This window comes from Sorex fumeus, unplaced genomic scaffold (genome assembly GCF_029834395.1).
Source record: "Sorex fumeus unplaced genomic scaffold, SorFum_2.1 ptg000055l, whole genome shotgun sequence".
NCBI lineage: Eukaryota > Metazoa > Chordata > Mammalia > Eulipotyphla > Soricidae > Sorex > Sorex fumeus.
In genome coordinates, this window is record NW_026606112.1 from 17,949,857 (window position 1) to 17,967,786 (window position 17,930).

Consider the following 17,930-nt stretch of genomic DNA (forward strand, 5'->3'; position numbering starts at 1 on the left):
ATCATTTAACAAAGAATAAATTGACCTTTCACCTAGAATACACTTAACCAAAGTTTTTTGCAATTAAAAAAAATTTCTCCTCTATTAGCTCACCCATCTTACTATTGAGGTCACTTAATAGCTACTTGAGTACAAAATATAATAATTCCAGAGACTACTTATGAGTTACTTTTATAAAGAACAGAATAGTGTCAGAGATACTGTTAAGGGATTAGGGCACTTGCCTTACAGGTGGTCCACCCTGGGGCATCCCTGGTACTACATCTGTGGAGCTCTGAAGGGGTGAGTAAGCCTGAAGAACCATGGCATTGACTCAGCGACCTCACAGAAAAAGAATAGATTAATTTTTTACTTAGAACTAGTAATCATAGTGAAATTAAGTGTATAAGCAAAGTTAAATGAGGGCTGGGGTGGTAGGGGAGAGAGGTTAAGGCCCTTGACTTACATACATATGGCTAACCTTGGTTCAATCTTAGGCATTGAATATGGTCCTCTAAGCCCTATCAGAAGTGAGTGATCCCTGAGCTCTGCCAGGTTTGCTCTACCCTCCCTCCCTAAAAAAGAGAGATAAGTAACATATTTATTACTCAAATATTCATTATCTCTAAGAAATATATTGCATTATAATCTTGTGTTCCTCTTGGAGAACCCGGTAAGCTACTGAGAGTATCCTGCCCACACGGGAGAGCCTGGCAAGCTCTCTATGGTGTATTCGATATGCCAAAAACAGTAACAAATTTCACAATGGAGACGTTACTGGTGCCCGCTCGAGCAAATTGATGAACAACAGGAGGACAGTGCTATAGTACTAATCTTATTTGTGGAAATTATGTAGAATATGCATATTATATATAAACATGTAAGTATATAAATTTATGGTATATTTGAAACATATATACATGTATACACTTTCCATATCTATGTGTATTTATGATCTATGCCATTCATTGCCAAATAATTCCTAGATCTCAATATAAATTTTTAGCCATTACTTTTGTAATAGTTTCAAGATTAATGTTTTCAAGATTACTACATTTATTCTGCAAATATAAATTTAGTACCTACTTTTATCCAACTGTTTTCTAAATGCTAAGACTATAGTTGTGTTAGTGCCCCAAAGTAGATAGAGATTAAGGGGAATCATGTCTGCCATGGAGGGAGGGGGAGGGGTAAAGGGGGGATATACCGGGGATATTGGGGGTGGGGAATGTGCAGTGGTGGAGGGATGGGTGTTTGGTCATTGTGTGATTGTAACCCAAACATGAAAGCTTGTAACTATTTCACAGTGATTCAATAAAATTTAAAAAAAAGATAAAAAGAATATAGTTGTGCTATAATTTGTTTCTATTAATTAATATAATTTATTGCAATTTACTTTTTAAAAATAATTAAAATGACTTTTAAATTATTCCTAAAATTTTTTTTCCATAGAAATTCACTGTCACTGTCCTCCCATTGTTCATCAATTTGCTTCAGCAGGCCCAGTAACATCTCCATTGTGACACTTGTTGTTACTGTGTTTGGCATATTGAATACATCACCAGTAGCTTGACAGCTTGTGCGGGCGAGATACTCTCAGTAGCTTGCTTGCCAGGCTCTCCAAGAGAGGTGGAGGAATTATTTCTATAAAATATCTCTTACATCACAGCACTCTGCCTTTATGAAGAGAAAATGGTGGTGTAGACAGCATTGCCTCAGAAACTACATGAAAGAAACTACATTCTGTCTTCATGCAATAAATTTGTGTGTGTGTACCTATGGTTTAACATCATATGTCCTTCTAGGTCACGTTATATGTAGACAAGAGTTCACAGAGAAAAATCTCTTGAGAATCACTATTTTGTAATGGTTTTGTACTTTATTTTCTTTTTTGATTTTGGGTCATACCCTGTTGTTGGGGATTCTCCTGGCTCTGTGCTCAAAGATCACTCCTGCAGAAGACCATATGGGGGTCCTAGAACCAAACCTAATGGCTTGCATACAATGCAAGAATCCCATCTGTTGTGCTATCTCTTCAGCCCCAGTGTTTTCTAATAACAGCAAGGAAACACTGAAGCACTAGATTTCATGTAGAATAATCCAGAGCTAAGACATTTCATGTATTCCCAAGATGGATGCTTATTCCTGACTGTTCCCTGCTAAAGCTGATAGCATATGCAGTCAGTCATGGATGACTCTTCCATGATTAAACATAGTTCACGTAAAGAACATATTTCAGGCCCATTTGTAGAAATGAACAATATGGTTTTGCCAGTAAAAAATGTTTTTATTTAAAAAAAAACTTCAGAGGGTTTAGCGATAAAAGAGAAAGGTAGAAACTAGCATGATGTAAGAACTGACCATTTAAATTATTGTTATTTTGGGGCCAATACCTGTAGTACTACAGGTCGATTGCTTGTTTTATATGCAGATGACTTGGGTTTCTACCCTAGCACCCCAAGTGACCCCCTGAATCTGCCAGGAGCAACCCCTGCATAAAGAACCAGAAGTAAGTCCTAAGTAAAGCTGTGTGTGGCCCCCCAAAATAAATAAATTATTTTCATTTTTGTCTTTACTTTTGTCTGTGCAGTGCTACTGTTGTCTTTACCTAGAAAATTCTGTTTAAGGAAAGGCAGTAAAGACAACAGGTGGTAAGAATTAAAGGAAAAAAAATAAGTGAAGGGATTTCCTTGTTTTTAACCCAAGAAGATTAGATTTAAGTATATTAAAACTAAGGAGATGGGGATGAGCTTGATGCTGGAGAGTTAGTGAGACTGCTATTTTCAACAAAATAACCATAGCCTCATATTATTTAGCAATAAACTCTTCTGTCACTATTTTGTAACTTACTCTGATAATACATGGAAATGTTCATATTTTAATAAAGATGTTAAGAGTTCTGAGAAAAGTTCTGTTTTCACTTAAAAGCTTTCAAAAGGATAAATGTATTTGCAAGATATTTTCAGCTCTATTTCTAAGAAATTCTTACTTATAAGACCTACAGAAGTATCTTCTTTTTTTTTTTCAAAGATATTGATGGAGAAAAATTCATAAATATGTAAGAGAATTCTTTCATGTCCAATATTGTTAAAATATTTGAATTGTTTTAGAGAATATTTGAGTTTGTGCAAAAAATGATGTAGACTAGTTGAGAATTCTAAAAATCAACTTGCCTTTATTATACATGTGTGTGCGTGCGTGCACATGTGTGTGTGTGTGTATATATATATATATATATATATATATATATATATATATATATATCTCCTTTATGGCTAAAGAGGTTAAATTTTCCCTGTAGCTCTGTAGCACTGTCCTCCCGTTGTTCATCGATTGCTCAAGTGGGCACCAGTAATGTCTCCATTGTGAGACTTGTTACTGTTTTTGGCATATCAAATACATCACAGATAGCTTGCCAGGCTTTGCTGTGAGGGCGAGATACTCTCAGTAGCTTTCTGGACTCTCTGAGAGGGGCAGAGCAATCGAACCCAGGTGGGCCCCATGTAAGGCAAATTTTCCCTTATCTTCTAATTTGGAAATTTTGTGACACTAATACTAGGATGTCAAAGGTGTGGCGTAGGGTACTGAATTAAAAATCCTGCATACCTCAAAGGGGAACATGGCTGATGGAGAAGTTGAAGTCTTAGAATTCTCATACTTACTCAACTGACATTTCTAATCAGTGAAATCAACCAAATTGTCAATTCTTTTATGCTTGAGATCAATTGGATTGAATAGGAAAGTTGTCCTAATGTCTACTTGTCCCTCACCAACTAAGTTATTGTGGAAGCTTGGGTAAATTATTTAGCCTGGTGAGAATCGGGGAGAAGGGCTTATTTTTATGGTATGTTGAATTATGTTCCTACTGAATGTTAGGATCTGTTCGTAGTACTTCCTAAGAGTATGTATATATCAAAAGAGTCAATGGAGGAGTCTACATGTTAATTTTTCAATGCTCCTTGTCCTCTTAAAATATCTGTACACTCGCGTTTATACTGACCTGTAAAAGCTCAGCAGACTCAAGTAGCTCAGTGGTAGATGTTGAGATTGAATCAGGTCATCTTGAATTGAGTAATTGAGCTAATGGCCATCAATAATGGGTGTATCTCACCTGGCTTGGATCTCTTTCAGATTCAAACACAGATGACTTTGACCCTGCTTCCACCAAGAGCAAGTATGACTCTCTGGATTTTGACAGTTTACTGAAAGAAGCTCAGAGAAGCTTGCGTAGGTAACATGGTCCCTGGCTGAAGATGACAGAGGGACAGTGAATACCTCACAGGACAGCGCGTCCTTCCCTACCAGACTATTGCAAGTCATACTTACGATTTCTCCTACTTTACACTCTCCGTACAAAAACAAAACAAAACAACAACAATACAGCAAGAACAACACAACAACAACAATAACAACAACAGCAAACAACAATGGTTTACATGAACATAGCTGCTGAAGAGGCAAGAGACAGATTGGATATCCAGTAAGCACATGTCTATTCAGGTGTCAGCTTTGCTTTCCCTGGAGTCTCCTGGTGATGGTGTGTGTGTGTGTGTGTGTGTGTGTGTGTGCGTGTGTGTGTGTGTGTGCGCGTGCATGTATGTGTGGGGGGGAAGTATGTGTGTACAGGTAGGGACTGGGGCACCTAATGAGAGTGTGCAAGAGGAAACCACTTCAAATGGCAGCAGTTCAATGAAGACACACTTAAAACCTAAAACTTCAAAATGTTCGTGTTCTATTCAAAAAGAAAAACATAACGCATACATTCAAAAGGAAAGAAAACTAACCAACCTACCACAAACCACCCGAAAATGACAGTCGCTGATGTCTGGGCATCAGCTTCCGTACTCTGTTTTGTAAGAACGTGCAAAATCAACTCGAAGCAAGCTTTCTCTCATAACATAATGATTATATGACAATCCCGAAGCAAACACAGATTCCACAGGACTAATATCCTTTGTCTTTTTTCTTCTCTCTCTCTCTCTTTCTCTCTCTCTCTCTCTCTCTCTCTCTCTCTCTCTCTCTCTCTCTCTCTCTCTCTCTCTCTCTCTCTCCCCTCTTTCCTTCCATTTTTCCTTTTGCCATGGAGTCTGGGTGGGAGAAGATACTGCAGGCACTGGAATGCTAAACTTTCCTAACATTTTGAAGTTTCTGTAGTTCGTCTTTTATCCTGACACTTCTGTCCATGTCCAAAATGTTGATCCTCCACTACAGATTTTTGAAGCGTTGTCAATGGTCAAGCCTGCTGCTTTTTCAGTGGTTCTTTCTGAGGAGCGGGCGCGGTGTTACATTACTAAGGAGAGTTTGTGTGCAACTCTCTGGGGTGTGTTCAGATAGTGTAACTGCTACATTCTCTGATGTAGTTAAGTATTTACAGATGTTAAATGGAGTATTTTTATTTTGTGTACATACTCTACAACAATGTTCTTTTTTTGTTACAGCTATGCACTGTAAATGCAGCCTTCTTTTCAAAACTGCTAAATTTTTCTTAATCAAGAATATTCAAATGTAATTATGAGGTGAAACAATTATTGTACACTAACATATTTAGAAGCTGAACTTACTGCTTATATATATTTGATTGTAAAAACAAAGACAGCGTGTATGTCCGTTGAGTACAGCCACAACAAAACGATGCTTTATGCACATCATCCCTTCTTAGGTGAGCTTCAAATCTAAGCATCTTGTCCAGAAATATCCTAGTCCCCTAAAGGTATTAACCACTTCTGCGATATTTTTCCACATTTTCTTGTTGCTTGTTTTTCTTTGAAGTTTTATACACTGGATTTGTTAGGGGAATGAAATTTTCTCATCTAAAATTTTTCTAGACAATATCATGATTTTATGTAAAGTCTCAATGGGTAACCATTAAGAAATGTTTTTATTTTCTCTATCAACAGTAGTTTTGAAACTAGAGGTCAAAAATCTTTTTAAAATGCTGTTTTGTTTTAATTTTTTGTGATTTTAATTTGATACAAAATGCTGAGGTAATAATTACAGTATGATTTTTACAATAATTAATGTGTGTCTGAAGACTATCTTTGAAGCCAGTATCTCTTTCCCTTGGCAGAGTATGATGATGGTATTTATCTGTATTTTTTACAGTTATGCATCCTGTATAAATACTGATATTTCATTCCTTTGTTTACTAAAGAGACATATTTATCAGTTGCAGATAGCCTATTTATTATAAATTATGAGATGATGAAAATAAATAAAGCCAGTGGAAATTTTCTACCTAGGATGCATGGCAATTGTCAGGTTGGAGTTGTTTCATTTGGGAAATTCAGCTTTTGCAGAAGCAGTGTTTCTACTTGCACTAAGCATGGCCTCTGACGTGACCATGATGTTGTTCTCGATGACATTGCTCCTGCTAAGTTCAATAAAAGCAAACTTCAGAAAAACCTCCATTTTGAGCATCAGGATTTCATCTGAGTGTGGAGGCCCTGGAATGGAAGACAGTAATATTTGGAGTGTGTATTCAAGTTTCTAAATTGAGATTTGATTACAGTTTGGCCAGCGTGACTTTTCTGGAAGACGTGAGATACCTACTCCTTAGTCGCTCTTTTCCTTTCTCTCACCCAACATGATCTTATGAAATGGATTTCACCCCCCTGGGTCGATGCAGCTCATTTTCATAGCTGCATTCATTTATCACCAGCATATTGTGTTCTGAGTGAATCCACTGTCTGTCCTGTCGGATGCTTGCTTGATTTTTTGGCTTCTTATTTCTAAGTAGATAGAAAGCAATAAAAATACTATGAAATACAAGAGCTTGTTCACAGGTTCTGCGTTACAACAGTAACACATCTTGAATCCGCCTAATTCTTGTTGTTCTGTAGGTTAAATGCAGGTATTTTAACTCTGTGTGAACGCCAAACTAAAGTTTACAGTCTTTCTTTCTGAATTTTGAGTATCTTCTGTTGTAGAATAATAATAAAAAGACTATTAAGAGCAATAAATTATTTTTAAGAAATCAATATTTAGTAAATCATATTATGTGTTCAAGGACCAGATGCGTTCTCTATTTTGCCTTTAAATTTTTGTGATCCAATTTTAAATACATTCTCCTTTTTGCCCTGGATGGTTGACATGAGTAAAATACATGGGTTTCTTTTCTTACTTGTCAAAGATAGAACTGCAGATTTCATGTTGAGGATTAATTTATGCCCCCCTCTGGCCTGACAAATATTCTTACCATGAAGATAGCTTTCCTCCATGGACGTCAAGTTGTTTTAAAATAAGAGCAAAGAGAGAATCACTAAACCATCCCAATAGAGCTTTTGTATCTTATGCAGACACTGTGGGTAGCCCATCAAAATGTAAACTGTGCTTCTTTCATTTTTATTTTTAATTTTTGGAGAGAATATTTCAAATGAACTCATGCACCCCATCATCACTGGAGGTAAATTTCAGCATAGATCGTTAGGGGTTTCAGATGACCGTGGGCCATTGCCTTCATGCTGTGGTAAGTACCACATCTACAATTTTGGTAACTGAACTGGTGCTTTAGAAGTGTGTGTGTGTGCGTGTGTGTATGTGTGTATGTATGTGTGTGTGTGTGAGTTAAAAAGATATAGCAGAATAATTCTTCCAGTGCAACAAAATTGATTTTTGCTAAACGACTCCAAGAACAACAGTTGGGCTGTCAACATTCAAAGCAGCAGAGAGGGAACTTTGCACTATTGGGGTGTTATGGTTGGGTCAGTTGAAAAAGGAAACCTTTTCATGCCTTTAGATGTGAGCTTACAGTAGGTAATGATTATGTGTCCTTTTTTGATGGCTGTATCGAGAACTTCAATCACTGTAGTCTAAGACCTGATCTATAGATGACCTAGAATAGCCATGTAATATAATGTGATGATTCTAAATTTGTACCTATGTGACAGACATTTTCAATAATGTGAACTGCTGATTTGATGGAGCTACTTTAAGATTTGTAGGTGAAAGTGTAATAACTGTTGGTTGAACTATGCTGAAGAGGGAAAGTGAGAGATTAGTTGAGCCCTTCCTGGGCCTTTTTTTTTTCCACCTGCCAATTCTACATGTATTGTTGTGGTTTTATTCATTGTATGAAATTTCCTGTGATTTTTTTTAAATGTGCAGTACACATCAGCCTCACTGAGCTAATAAAGGGAAACGAATGTTTCAAATCTATTTCTGTTTTTCTTATTTATCGAAACCAAACTCCTGCCATATTTCTCAGATGAGCACACATTACTCTCTTAGTATTATCCTATTTCCTTCTATATCTCCTTCCTTTTCTCCCTGCCTTTCCACACTCATGGATGGATTTAAGCCCTAAGGTAATGTGCGTTTTGTGTTATTTTTACCTTGTCTCATTCCAAGCTGCAGCAACAAAAAGGGGATGTGTCGGCGGGGGGGAGGAGGGGTTCTCTAATGAAAAGTAATGCAGTTTCTACCTGATGGGTGAACTGTTTTGGAACTTCATCTGGAAAGTTTGTATTTTCAAGTATAAGCTGTGGCCCTTAGTGAGAAGTACTGAATATTCAGTTTAGAAAGCAATTATTAATACATTTGGGGGACTTGTAACAGCATTCTGTTGCTTTCTATATAAGTCATCTGGTCAAATGTGGGAAAGATTGATAGCTGCTGACATGTCTTGCTGTCAGGATGTCTACTATGCCTGGGAGATGCTGGTGGTCCCTAATGAGAGGGAAGATAGAGAAAGCGCTGCTGTTGTTCTGCTTTCTCCTTACTCCCACTCACCCTGCAGAATCCCCAGTAAAGGTAACATTGAAGAAAGTAGGCTAAATATAGCCAACTCCACCACCCCACCTGCTAGAGAAAAAATAAAGTGTTGGCAATTATTGGAAACATGATAGTGCTATCAATAGTACAATGAAGTTTGCTAATACAAAAAGCACTTCCCTGACTCTATTTCTGCATTTACGCCAATGTAAGATGCAACTTCTATTTTGATTACAATAGAAAGTAAAAATGCTTTAAGTCATCTCAATCAATATTGTCTTTGTATATAAGTGTAGGTACTAAAGACTCCTAAGCATGACATACAGAATCTGACTTGCCTCCACTGATGTTTAAATCGTACATAAAATTAAAGCCGGAACCAGCATGGACATTGGAATAATGCAAGTCTTCCACTTAAAAGAGTTCACTGTTTCCCTTTGAAAGTGTTTTTAATGTGAGGAGCAAATTTTTAGAATCACCAGAGTAGCTCCTACTCTGCTACTGGGCCCTCTTGCTTAGAGACAAAAGATTCATTTCATGTTGTCCTTAAAATATTAACTCATGCTCTCCTTGATAGTACTAATGGAAAAATAATTATAGAAACCAAAATTAAGCTGACAAAAAATAAATGAACAGTGTATATGAATTGTTTATTTAAAAGGAACTTGTCTCAATTTGAAAGTCCTCCAAACCAAATCTGTTGAAATTGTACTATGTGATATCTGTGCAAAATTATTTACTCAGTATTGTCAGTTTTCTCTTCATTATTTGCATTGTTTGGTTTTTGTAGATGATACAGCATTAATAGCATTTTTATACTTGACACTAGTTTTGCTAGCCTCCACAATTGTAATTCAGTATGAGTTATAGAGTATTTTAACTGTTGCATACATATTTACTTTAATCTTATTTTTTAAATTCTCATTGTTATTCCTTGTTTTCCAGTACATCACACACTTGATAAATCAATCTTCATATTTTATCAAACAGAAAAGAGTAGGAGGAAGTTCACAACTCATAAAAGAGTCCCTTAGAGGTTTGTAACATCATGATTTAAATCTTAGAAATATTAATCAAAAGTTGAATTAATCCCTGGGGAAAAAAGATACTATATAGATTCTATTGATGGGCACAATGCAGTCTGTTTCTTTTCACTGGTCTCTGTTAAAATATTGGGGGAAAGGAAGCAGCTTTTATACAAAAAAAAAAAAACCAAGATTTTCTTCTTGGGGGGGAGGAAAAAGAGATGCTTGTTTCATAGTTGGTTTTTCCCTTTCATTCAGATAACCTGTTTGGGGGCTGAAGCAATAACACTGATGGTAGAGCATTTGTCTTGCATAAAGCTGACCTGAGTTCATTCCCCAGCACCCCATATGGTGCCCGGAGCCTGTTAGGAATGATCCCTGAGTACCAAGTCAGGAATAAGCCCTGAGCACTGCCAGGTATAGTCCAAAAACAAATAAAAATTAAAATAAATAAAAATTTAAAAGATTGAATTTTTCCCCCACTTTCTATAGCAGTGCATGTACTTCCAGCACATGGTTAAGTTAGATATCTGCTACTCACCTGTTCGTACCCTTCAGTATACCTGGATGGTTCTATAATTCCACAATGTTCCACTCCTGTGAGGCTGGTTTCCGGTCTTCATTCAAATCAAGTGACTAGGTCAAATTCTCAAATATTCAAAACACCAAAAACTTGCAAGAAGTGCCCTAAAATGCAGCTACAGAACCATGGTCTCTGCAAAGCCCAACAGTGCTCGATGACTAGAATGTATGCTGAAGACACAAGCTCTTTTTCCGTCCATTACTTCTATATTCCTGTTAGTTCCAAAACCATTACTTACCATCCATCAGCTGACTTTTACAAGGGTTAAAGTGGATTGAATTAATTGAAAAAAAAAGTGAGAGAACTTTTAGAGGAGAAAATCAAATGATCCTATAATATTTTCATGATTAAATTAAATGAACATAATTATACATGCACATATGCACACCAAGCATTATTATAATCAAGAACCTTAAAATATGGTATTGTTTCAAATTTATGCATATAGCACTTACTAAAGGCAAGTCGCTAGTGTGATGTTTGAATTTGCATATTGACCATTTTCATATATTTTCATATATTAGTTTCTAGTAGGAAGAAGCTGAATTCTTAGGGAAAAACCTGGGGTGATTTAGAAAAAAATATTGAGCTTCTGCTCATTTCTGAACACTAGGAGCACTTAAAAACATTATCTTTTTTTTTCCACATAGTTTTCTGTGATGGATTTTCAACAAGATGACATCCAAGTGAAAGCCTAAATTAAATGGGAAGGAAAGAATGTTAAGTGGTAAAATCCTAAATAGCTTATTAGACTACTTAATTGGAGGAAATTTATTTTCGCTGCTGTTAGGAACTCTATAGTCAAGCTTCTTTATAACAATACTAATTGATTTTTTAAAATGTTGGATATACTTATATACTCTCTAACAAACAATTTAGAGGGTATTCACAGGTACTTTGTTTTGACTTTGGTGTTGTTGAAAGTCAAGTCCCGTTTTCATTCCTGTCATTGTTTTCTTACTTCATTTCTATCCAGTTCTCTTGCTTATTTTTACCAGAACTTTACAGAGAACAAATACACCTAAAGGAATATGAGGCCAAGCTCTTTCCTAGTTTACCCATTTTATAGGCTTTATCTTCACTATAACTTTTAATCAAATGACTAATGGTTTATAGTCCCTATAGGTACTGCTCTCCATAATCACTTCACTATTTGCTGGCAAGGATAGGTGTACCCTATCATAGACTAATTATTAATAACTCTATTACTTGGGGAAGGTTAAGTTAGTAAAATGGTCACTCAGCACAGGATGTGACCAGGTGACTTTATTGCCAGATATCTTTAATGATTGAGTTTTGTAGGTGGCCTAATTATAGTCCAAATATCTGACTACATGGGACAAAATATTCTTGTACATTTTCAATAGATTGCCTATCCCAGGAGCATCTGAATTGTATTTCAGAGTTCCCAAGAGGAAATTTCTGGAGAAAGTAAAACTCGGAGTTCCACTTTCTAATGCCTGGGGATGTTAATCCCTTGGGGTGGGAAGTGTCGGGAATGATTTTTTCCCTGGATTTAATGGCAGGTATGGTGCTTACCAAGGAAGGGCCAGTGACGAATGAGACAATTCACAGAATGCTCACAGCTGTTTCTTTGTCACATGTTATCAGGGTCTCTCTGGTTTATTTTTGCTCTGGTGTTCCATAGCAGGGAAGAAGATGAGAAAGGTCAGCTGAAGGAAAGAAAAGGGAAGAAATAGAAGGTTAGCCAAACACATTTGAATTTCAAGGTGCAAATCCAGATTTGGGCAACGATTTCCTGTGATTTTTTATTTCCTTTTTTTTTTGGCTACTCAGTTTCCAGGATTATATAAATTAAAGAAGTAAGTGTATATAGCTAGGGCAATTGAGTTGTGAAGAATAAAATGGAATTTACATAGAGGATCTGTCTCTGCGTGTGGTCCTGTCAGCTAGACACCTGTGAGTCGGACTTTACTTATCAGGTGTCTGCTCTGAGCTGTTGATTACATCCCATTCCTTTAATACTTCGCTGTTAGATTCTTGGGGAAAACTGAGGAATTTTCACAGCCAGATGTTTGGACATGATTTTTCAGCTCTAATTTTGTGAAATAAATAAGATGACTCTTATTTAGTAGGCAGGGCTCTTCATATACCAATGATACATTGAGACAGACACCAACTTCTATTTGATATGATTTCATTTTATCACCCCAAAGCAAACATTTGCATCCTGGATTTCAGAAATTTCCAGAATTTCAGCATACTGAAGGCTAAACATGAGCTTCTCTCAAAAGTTGATACCCGTTAGATACCACGGCAGCATTTAAATTCATAGAAATGGGATGGTTAATTTCTTTGGAGATGTGCTCTTAAAACATTAATCTTACCAACTCCATGTCAAAACTTGATCAACTGAGAGATTTTTCTTTTTTTTCTTTTTTTGGGTCACACCTTGCGATGTTGAGGGCTTCCTCCTGGCTCTGCACTCAGGAATCACTCCTGGTGGTGTTCGGGGAACCATATGGGATGCTGGGAATCAAACTCGAGTTGGACGTGTGTAAGGCAAATACTCTACTCACTGTGCTATCGCTCCAGTTCAGAGATTTCCTTTCTTAAGAAAGGTGTAGTCACATATCCAGATTTCTTATTGCTCTCCAATTTTCTTAGGTGATGTCACTTCATCTAACCTTTTCCTCTAAAATTTTAATTTTCAAACAATTTCTGTTGCCTAAGAACGCTAACATGGAAGGCTACCCAAATCCCAGTAGATCTAGAGTTCGATGAAAATAGTACATATACTGATGTATCTGTTGTGTGCGTGCATATGTTTAATAGCTTGTAGTCACTTTTCTTAACTCTGAGGTTTTTTTTTTTTAGTAAACCCTCCAAACTAAAGAATGAGGTACCTATATACCTAGTGATATTTCACAGATGGTTAAACGGAGGTATTGAGAAGTTGCTAACAAATTTGTCTAACATCAAGTTGGTAAAGGTAAAGGTAAAGGTAAAGGCCCTCCCGTTGATCGTCGATTTGCTCGAGCGGGCCCAGTAACGTCTCCATTGGAGACTTTGTTGTTACTGTGTCTGGCATATGGAATACTCTCAGTAGCTTGCCGGGCTCTCCGAGAGGGGCGGAGGAATCGAACTCGGGTCGGCCATGTTGGCCGCTTGTAAGGCGAACGCCTTACCCGCTGTGCTATGCAAACTTAAATTGACTATGTTGCAGTATAGGTCTTCACAAATAAACATGCTTCTCTGTAATATCTGTGCATTGGAGGTAATGAAGTCTATGTAGTTTTGCTGTTACCACCTGACTGAAATCACTTTTTGCGTATAGTTTCTTTATTTCATATTCATCAAGCTCAAATGTTAGAGCAGAAACCACACCAGGCAGTTGGACCTGAAGGCAGAAGTTAAACAAAGTGCATTTCTCACAGGCTAGCTGGCAATCTAAAAAATGAAAAATTAAACATGTATTTGATAATGACAATTTGATAGTTGGTCACTCTTATCAAGCACATACTGTATTACAAGAGGTTTGGATACATCATTACTATATAACAAATAGTTTTTAAAAATTACAACTAGAGGGATATGCACAGTGGTTAAGGACCTAGTATATACCCAAGTTGGGTTCAGTTTCTGATACCACATGGTCCATGGTCTAGAGGTTTCCAACACCACCGGGATACCTCCAGTATATCTGGACCAACCAGCATTCCATCCTCAAGCCCTTGCATTGAATTGATGGCCCTGTTGGCTGGTAGGGAATTTGGATTTTCTGAGCACTACTTGGGAGGTCTGCCACCCTACTGAAAATATGGCCAGGGATCCTTATAATTAATGGGAGAAATAAGAAATTGTCATGATCCCATAGAGTATTATCTCAATTAAAATTCTGGTAATGGGCAGGGGGCAGATTACTCAAATGGTCGAACAGATGCCTTGCATATAGGAAGCCATACAATTTATCCCCAACACCAGATGCCATCACCTTGCCATACCCCTGACCCCACCCCACAGCTGCTGGTGATGACCCCGGTGTCCTGAAAGCACCACCAGCTTTGATGATGTCCAAGGAATGAAACTTCAGGCCCACAATTGACATTGCCTGCCGAACATCACCAGGTATTGCCCCGCAGCCCTGGCTGGAACTCTAGGGGGTGCCCCCCCATAACAAATAAGTAAAAGAACTAATAAACAACTCTTTTGGTATGAGATATTTTAAATTTCATTTTGTATACCATGGTTACAAAACTGTTAATGGTAGGGTTTCATGTATTAAACATTCCAGAGCCACACACTCTGACAGAGTTTCTGCATCCCTCTACCACTGTCCCAGCGCCCTCCCAGTCCGTCTTCTCCCCATGGCAAGCTTCATACCATATTCCAGTTCTAGTTTCTGTTGCCTTTGAATATTTTTTATTACCCAGCTATATTTATTTATATCCTGCATATGGGAGAAATAATTCAATTTCTTTCCTCATTTTCACTTCACTCAGCTCGATACTCTCCATATCCATCCACATAGCAGATGCATTATTTCAACTTTTCTAAAGCCAAGGAGTCTTCCATTGTGCATATGCAACATAGTTTCTTTATCCAGTCATCTGTTCTTGAATACTTGGGTTGTTTTCATTTTTATTAATGTGAATAGTTCTGCAAAGAACATAGAAGCATAGAATTTTTGAGTCCTGGGGGTAGATACCAGTAAGGGTAATTGTTAGTTCATATGGAAACTCAATTCCTAGTTTTTGAAAAGTGTTCATATATTTTTTTTTCCAAAAATGGTTGTCCAGTTGGTATTTACACCAGCAATAGATGCAGGTTCCCTTTTCCCCACGTGCCCACCAACACTGTTTGTTTTGTTCTTTGTTAGTGCTCTAGTCCCACTGGAGTGAGATATTTCATTGTTTAGATTTGCATATCCATCATGACAAATGATACAGAGGATTTATCTTTCATATACCCCTTGGCCATCTTCTTTGAGGAAGTTTCTTTTCACCTCTTCCAAATTTTTCATGGTAGTTGTTTTCTCTTGTTAAGATCTGCCAGTGCTTTATTTATTTTTATATATCTTTATAAACACTTTGTTAGAGCTGTGCACTATCTCTCTTGTTGCCCCCAGAAAAAGTGCCCAGCTCTGTGCCCACACAATCTGCAGTCTCTGGCCTTCAGGGGATAAACAACCTTTTCTCATTTTTTTTTTGCACAGATCTCAGGTATATATTTAAGTAAATTTTGACAGATGTGCTCACATGTAGCCACCAACCTAGACAGTATGCATTGCACTGAAGTACTGTCATCCTGTTGATCTATTTGCTTGAGCAGACACCAGTAATATCTCCATTGTGGGACCTGTTGTTACTGTTTTGGGAATAAAGAATATGCCACAGGGAGCTTGCCAGGCTCTGCCATGCAGGCGGGATACTCTCGGTAGCTTGCGGGGCTCTCCAAGAGGGGCGGAGGAACCTGAGTTGACCGCATGCAAGGCAAACACTCCAGCCCCCTAGAGAGTATACCACCATATATTTTTTAACAAAATTATTCATGGTATATTTGTTCCAGACATTTAATATTCCAACCCAAATCCTACCACCAGTATGACCTTCCCTCAACCCTTCTCCCTACTTTTTCAACCCCCCCAACCTTGTCCCCTTAACTGACACAAAATACTTTATTTTATGTTGCCTTTTACAACTAAATGGATAACAGAATGACCAAAAAATAGTTCAGTGAAGACAATTTGTGAAAATTGTTACATTTCACCATGGTGTCATTAAGTTTTTGTCTGAAGTTTACTGAGAGTTTTTCTTTTTTCTTTCTTTTATTTTTATTTTTTTTGCCAATTGAGTCTCCTGTGTTATTGTTTTTGTTTGTGGATCTTATTTGGCTTCTATATTGCTTTCCCATATAATTTGGTGTGTCCCTACTGGAATGTCAATGTGGCAAAATTTGGAGACGCTGAACACTCTAGAAACTAGAATATTTAACTGGTCTATGAGTTTACACGGCAGTCATTGTGGAATATGCATGTGGCTGACAGGGTTTCTGAAAGTATGAAGGGTTGAGAAGAGTCCTAACCTACTCTGAGAAGACTCCAAAGTTCTCAGCAGGAATACTGAGTGTACCTGGACTTTTGGACAGTTTCAAAGCTCTGCAGAGCTTAGTCATGAGGCACTGGAGTTGGGTTGTTGGCATCATGACAAATGCGAAAGTGTGAGTCCAGATCTTAGGGCAGGCACGTGGCTTGCCCTCCTTCCAAGGGCACCCCAGATTTTTCCTCCTTGAGACCTGTGTACCTATGAATTTTTGTGACTTGTTGATCTCTACTGAAATTTAATCATGACTCTGTAAAGCTGAGCTGTTGAATGAGTTTACCCAGTTGCTGTTAATGGGTTGTGGGTATGACTCTCAACAACATTTGTAAAGTGGACTTTACTCTCCACATTAAAATGAGTTTGAAAAAATAAATAAAAAATAAAATGGGTTTGAATTTAGTACACTATAGCCATTTCAGCATTTGGTAACTAATATAACATTTTAGTAGTTCTTTATGATTTTAAAAGCACTATTAAAAAGTTTGCTGGTTTAAGACTGGCATATATGACAAGTATACAGACAAGCCAGTTCTTTACTAAATGTATCTTGTGGTTATATTTACTGTTGTCTTGATATAAGTTGTTCATGACAGAGACCTTTTTTTTTCTTTTTTGGTTTTTGGGCCACACCCAGCAATACTGAGCTGTTACTCTGGGTTCAAGAATAACTCCTGCCACTGCTGAGGAGACCATACAGATGTCGAGAATCAAACTGAAGTCAGCTGCATGCAAGGCAAATGCCCTACCCAGTGTTATATTGCTTCAGCCCCTCATGATAGAGAATTTCTCAACATTTTCCAGATGTATTTGTCTTTATCTCTGTATTGTGAGACACTTGAGGGTTGGAGTGATAGCACAGCCAGTAGGGCGTTTGCCTTGCACATGGCCAACAAGGTCGACCCGAGTTCAATTCCTCTGCCCCTCTCGGAGAGCCTGGCAAGGTACTGAGAGTATCTCTCCTGCACGGCAAAGCCTGACAAGCTCACCCATGACGTATTTGATATGCCAAACACAGTAACAACAAGTCTCACAATGTTACTGGGCCTGCTTGAACAAATCGATGAACAATGGGAGGACTGTGACAGTGAAACACTCTGAGGTTAGCTTTTAGGATTACTGAATACATCCATCATGGACTCTGAAGGTCCCAGCTCATGGATGGAACAGTGTGCTGGTTACAACTACTACCACCAATAGAAGGACGCTGTTTCCAGTAGGACTCTACTTTCCAGTCCAGGGGCTAAGCTCAACCATGTCAGTTACAATTTTGAAGTATAGAAAATGTGAGCTTATCGTGGAACTTTTGAAATCAGTTTATTTGGAATTCTATAAATCTTGATAAAAAATAATCTAGGACTTGTGGTCTTTAGAGTGAGAGAAAACTTTTGAGCAATGACTGATTTGACAATTGCTACTGCATGGGTGTTATATAAACTTTAAAAAAAATGCTTTCGTTTGTTTGTTTGTTTAGTACAAGATCCCAGGCTCATGCCTGAATTTGACTGATCCCTGGCACTGCATGGTTACCCATGCATTGCTTGGTGCAGTCCTATAACCCCTGTCATTGGGGGC

At 37.7% G+C, this 17,930-nt stretch overlaps 1 protein-coding gene across 5 annotated transcripts in view; it reads left to right on the forward strand.

Moving 5' to 3' along the window:
- Positions 1-8,133, forward strand: part of PPARGC1A (PPARG coactivator 1 alpha) — a 705,257-nt gene extending 697,124 nt beyond the window's left edge. For all 5 annotated transcript variants that reach the window (XM_056125625.1, XM_056125627.1, XM_056125626.1 and 2 more), the window contains one exon: positions 4,111-8,133. In XM_056125625.1, coding sequence (XP_055981600.1) covers positions 4,111-4,214 — 104 coding nt within the window. In that variant the 3' untranslated portion in view covers positions 4,215-8,133. The remainder of the gene's footprint in view (positions 1-4,110) is intronic.
- The last annotated feature ends 9,797 nt before the right edge of the window (positions 8,134-17,930 follow it).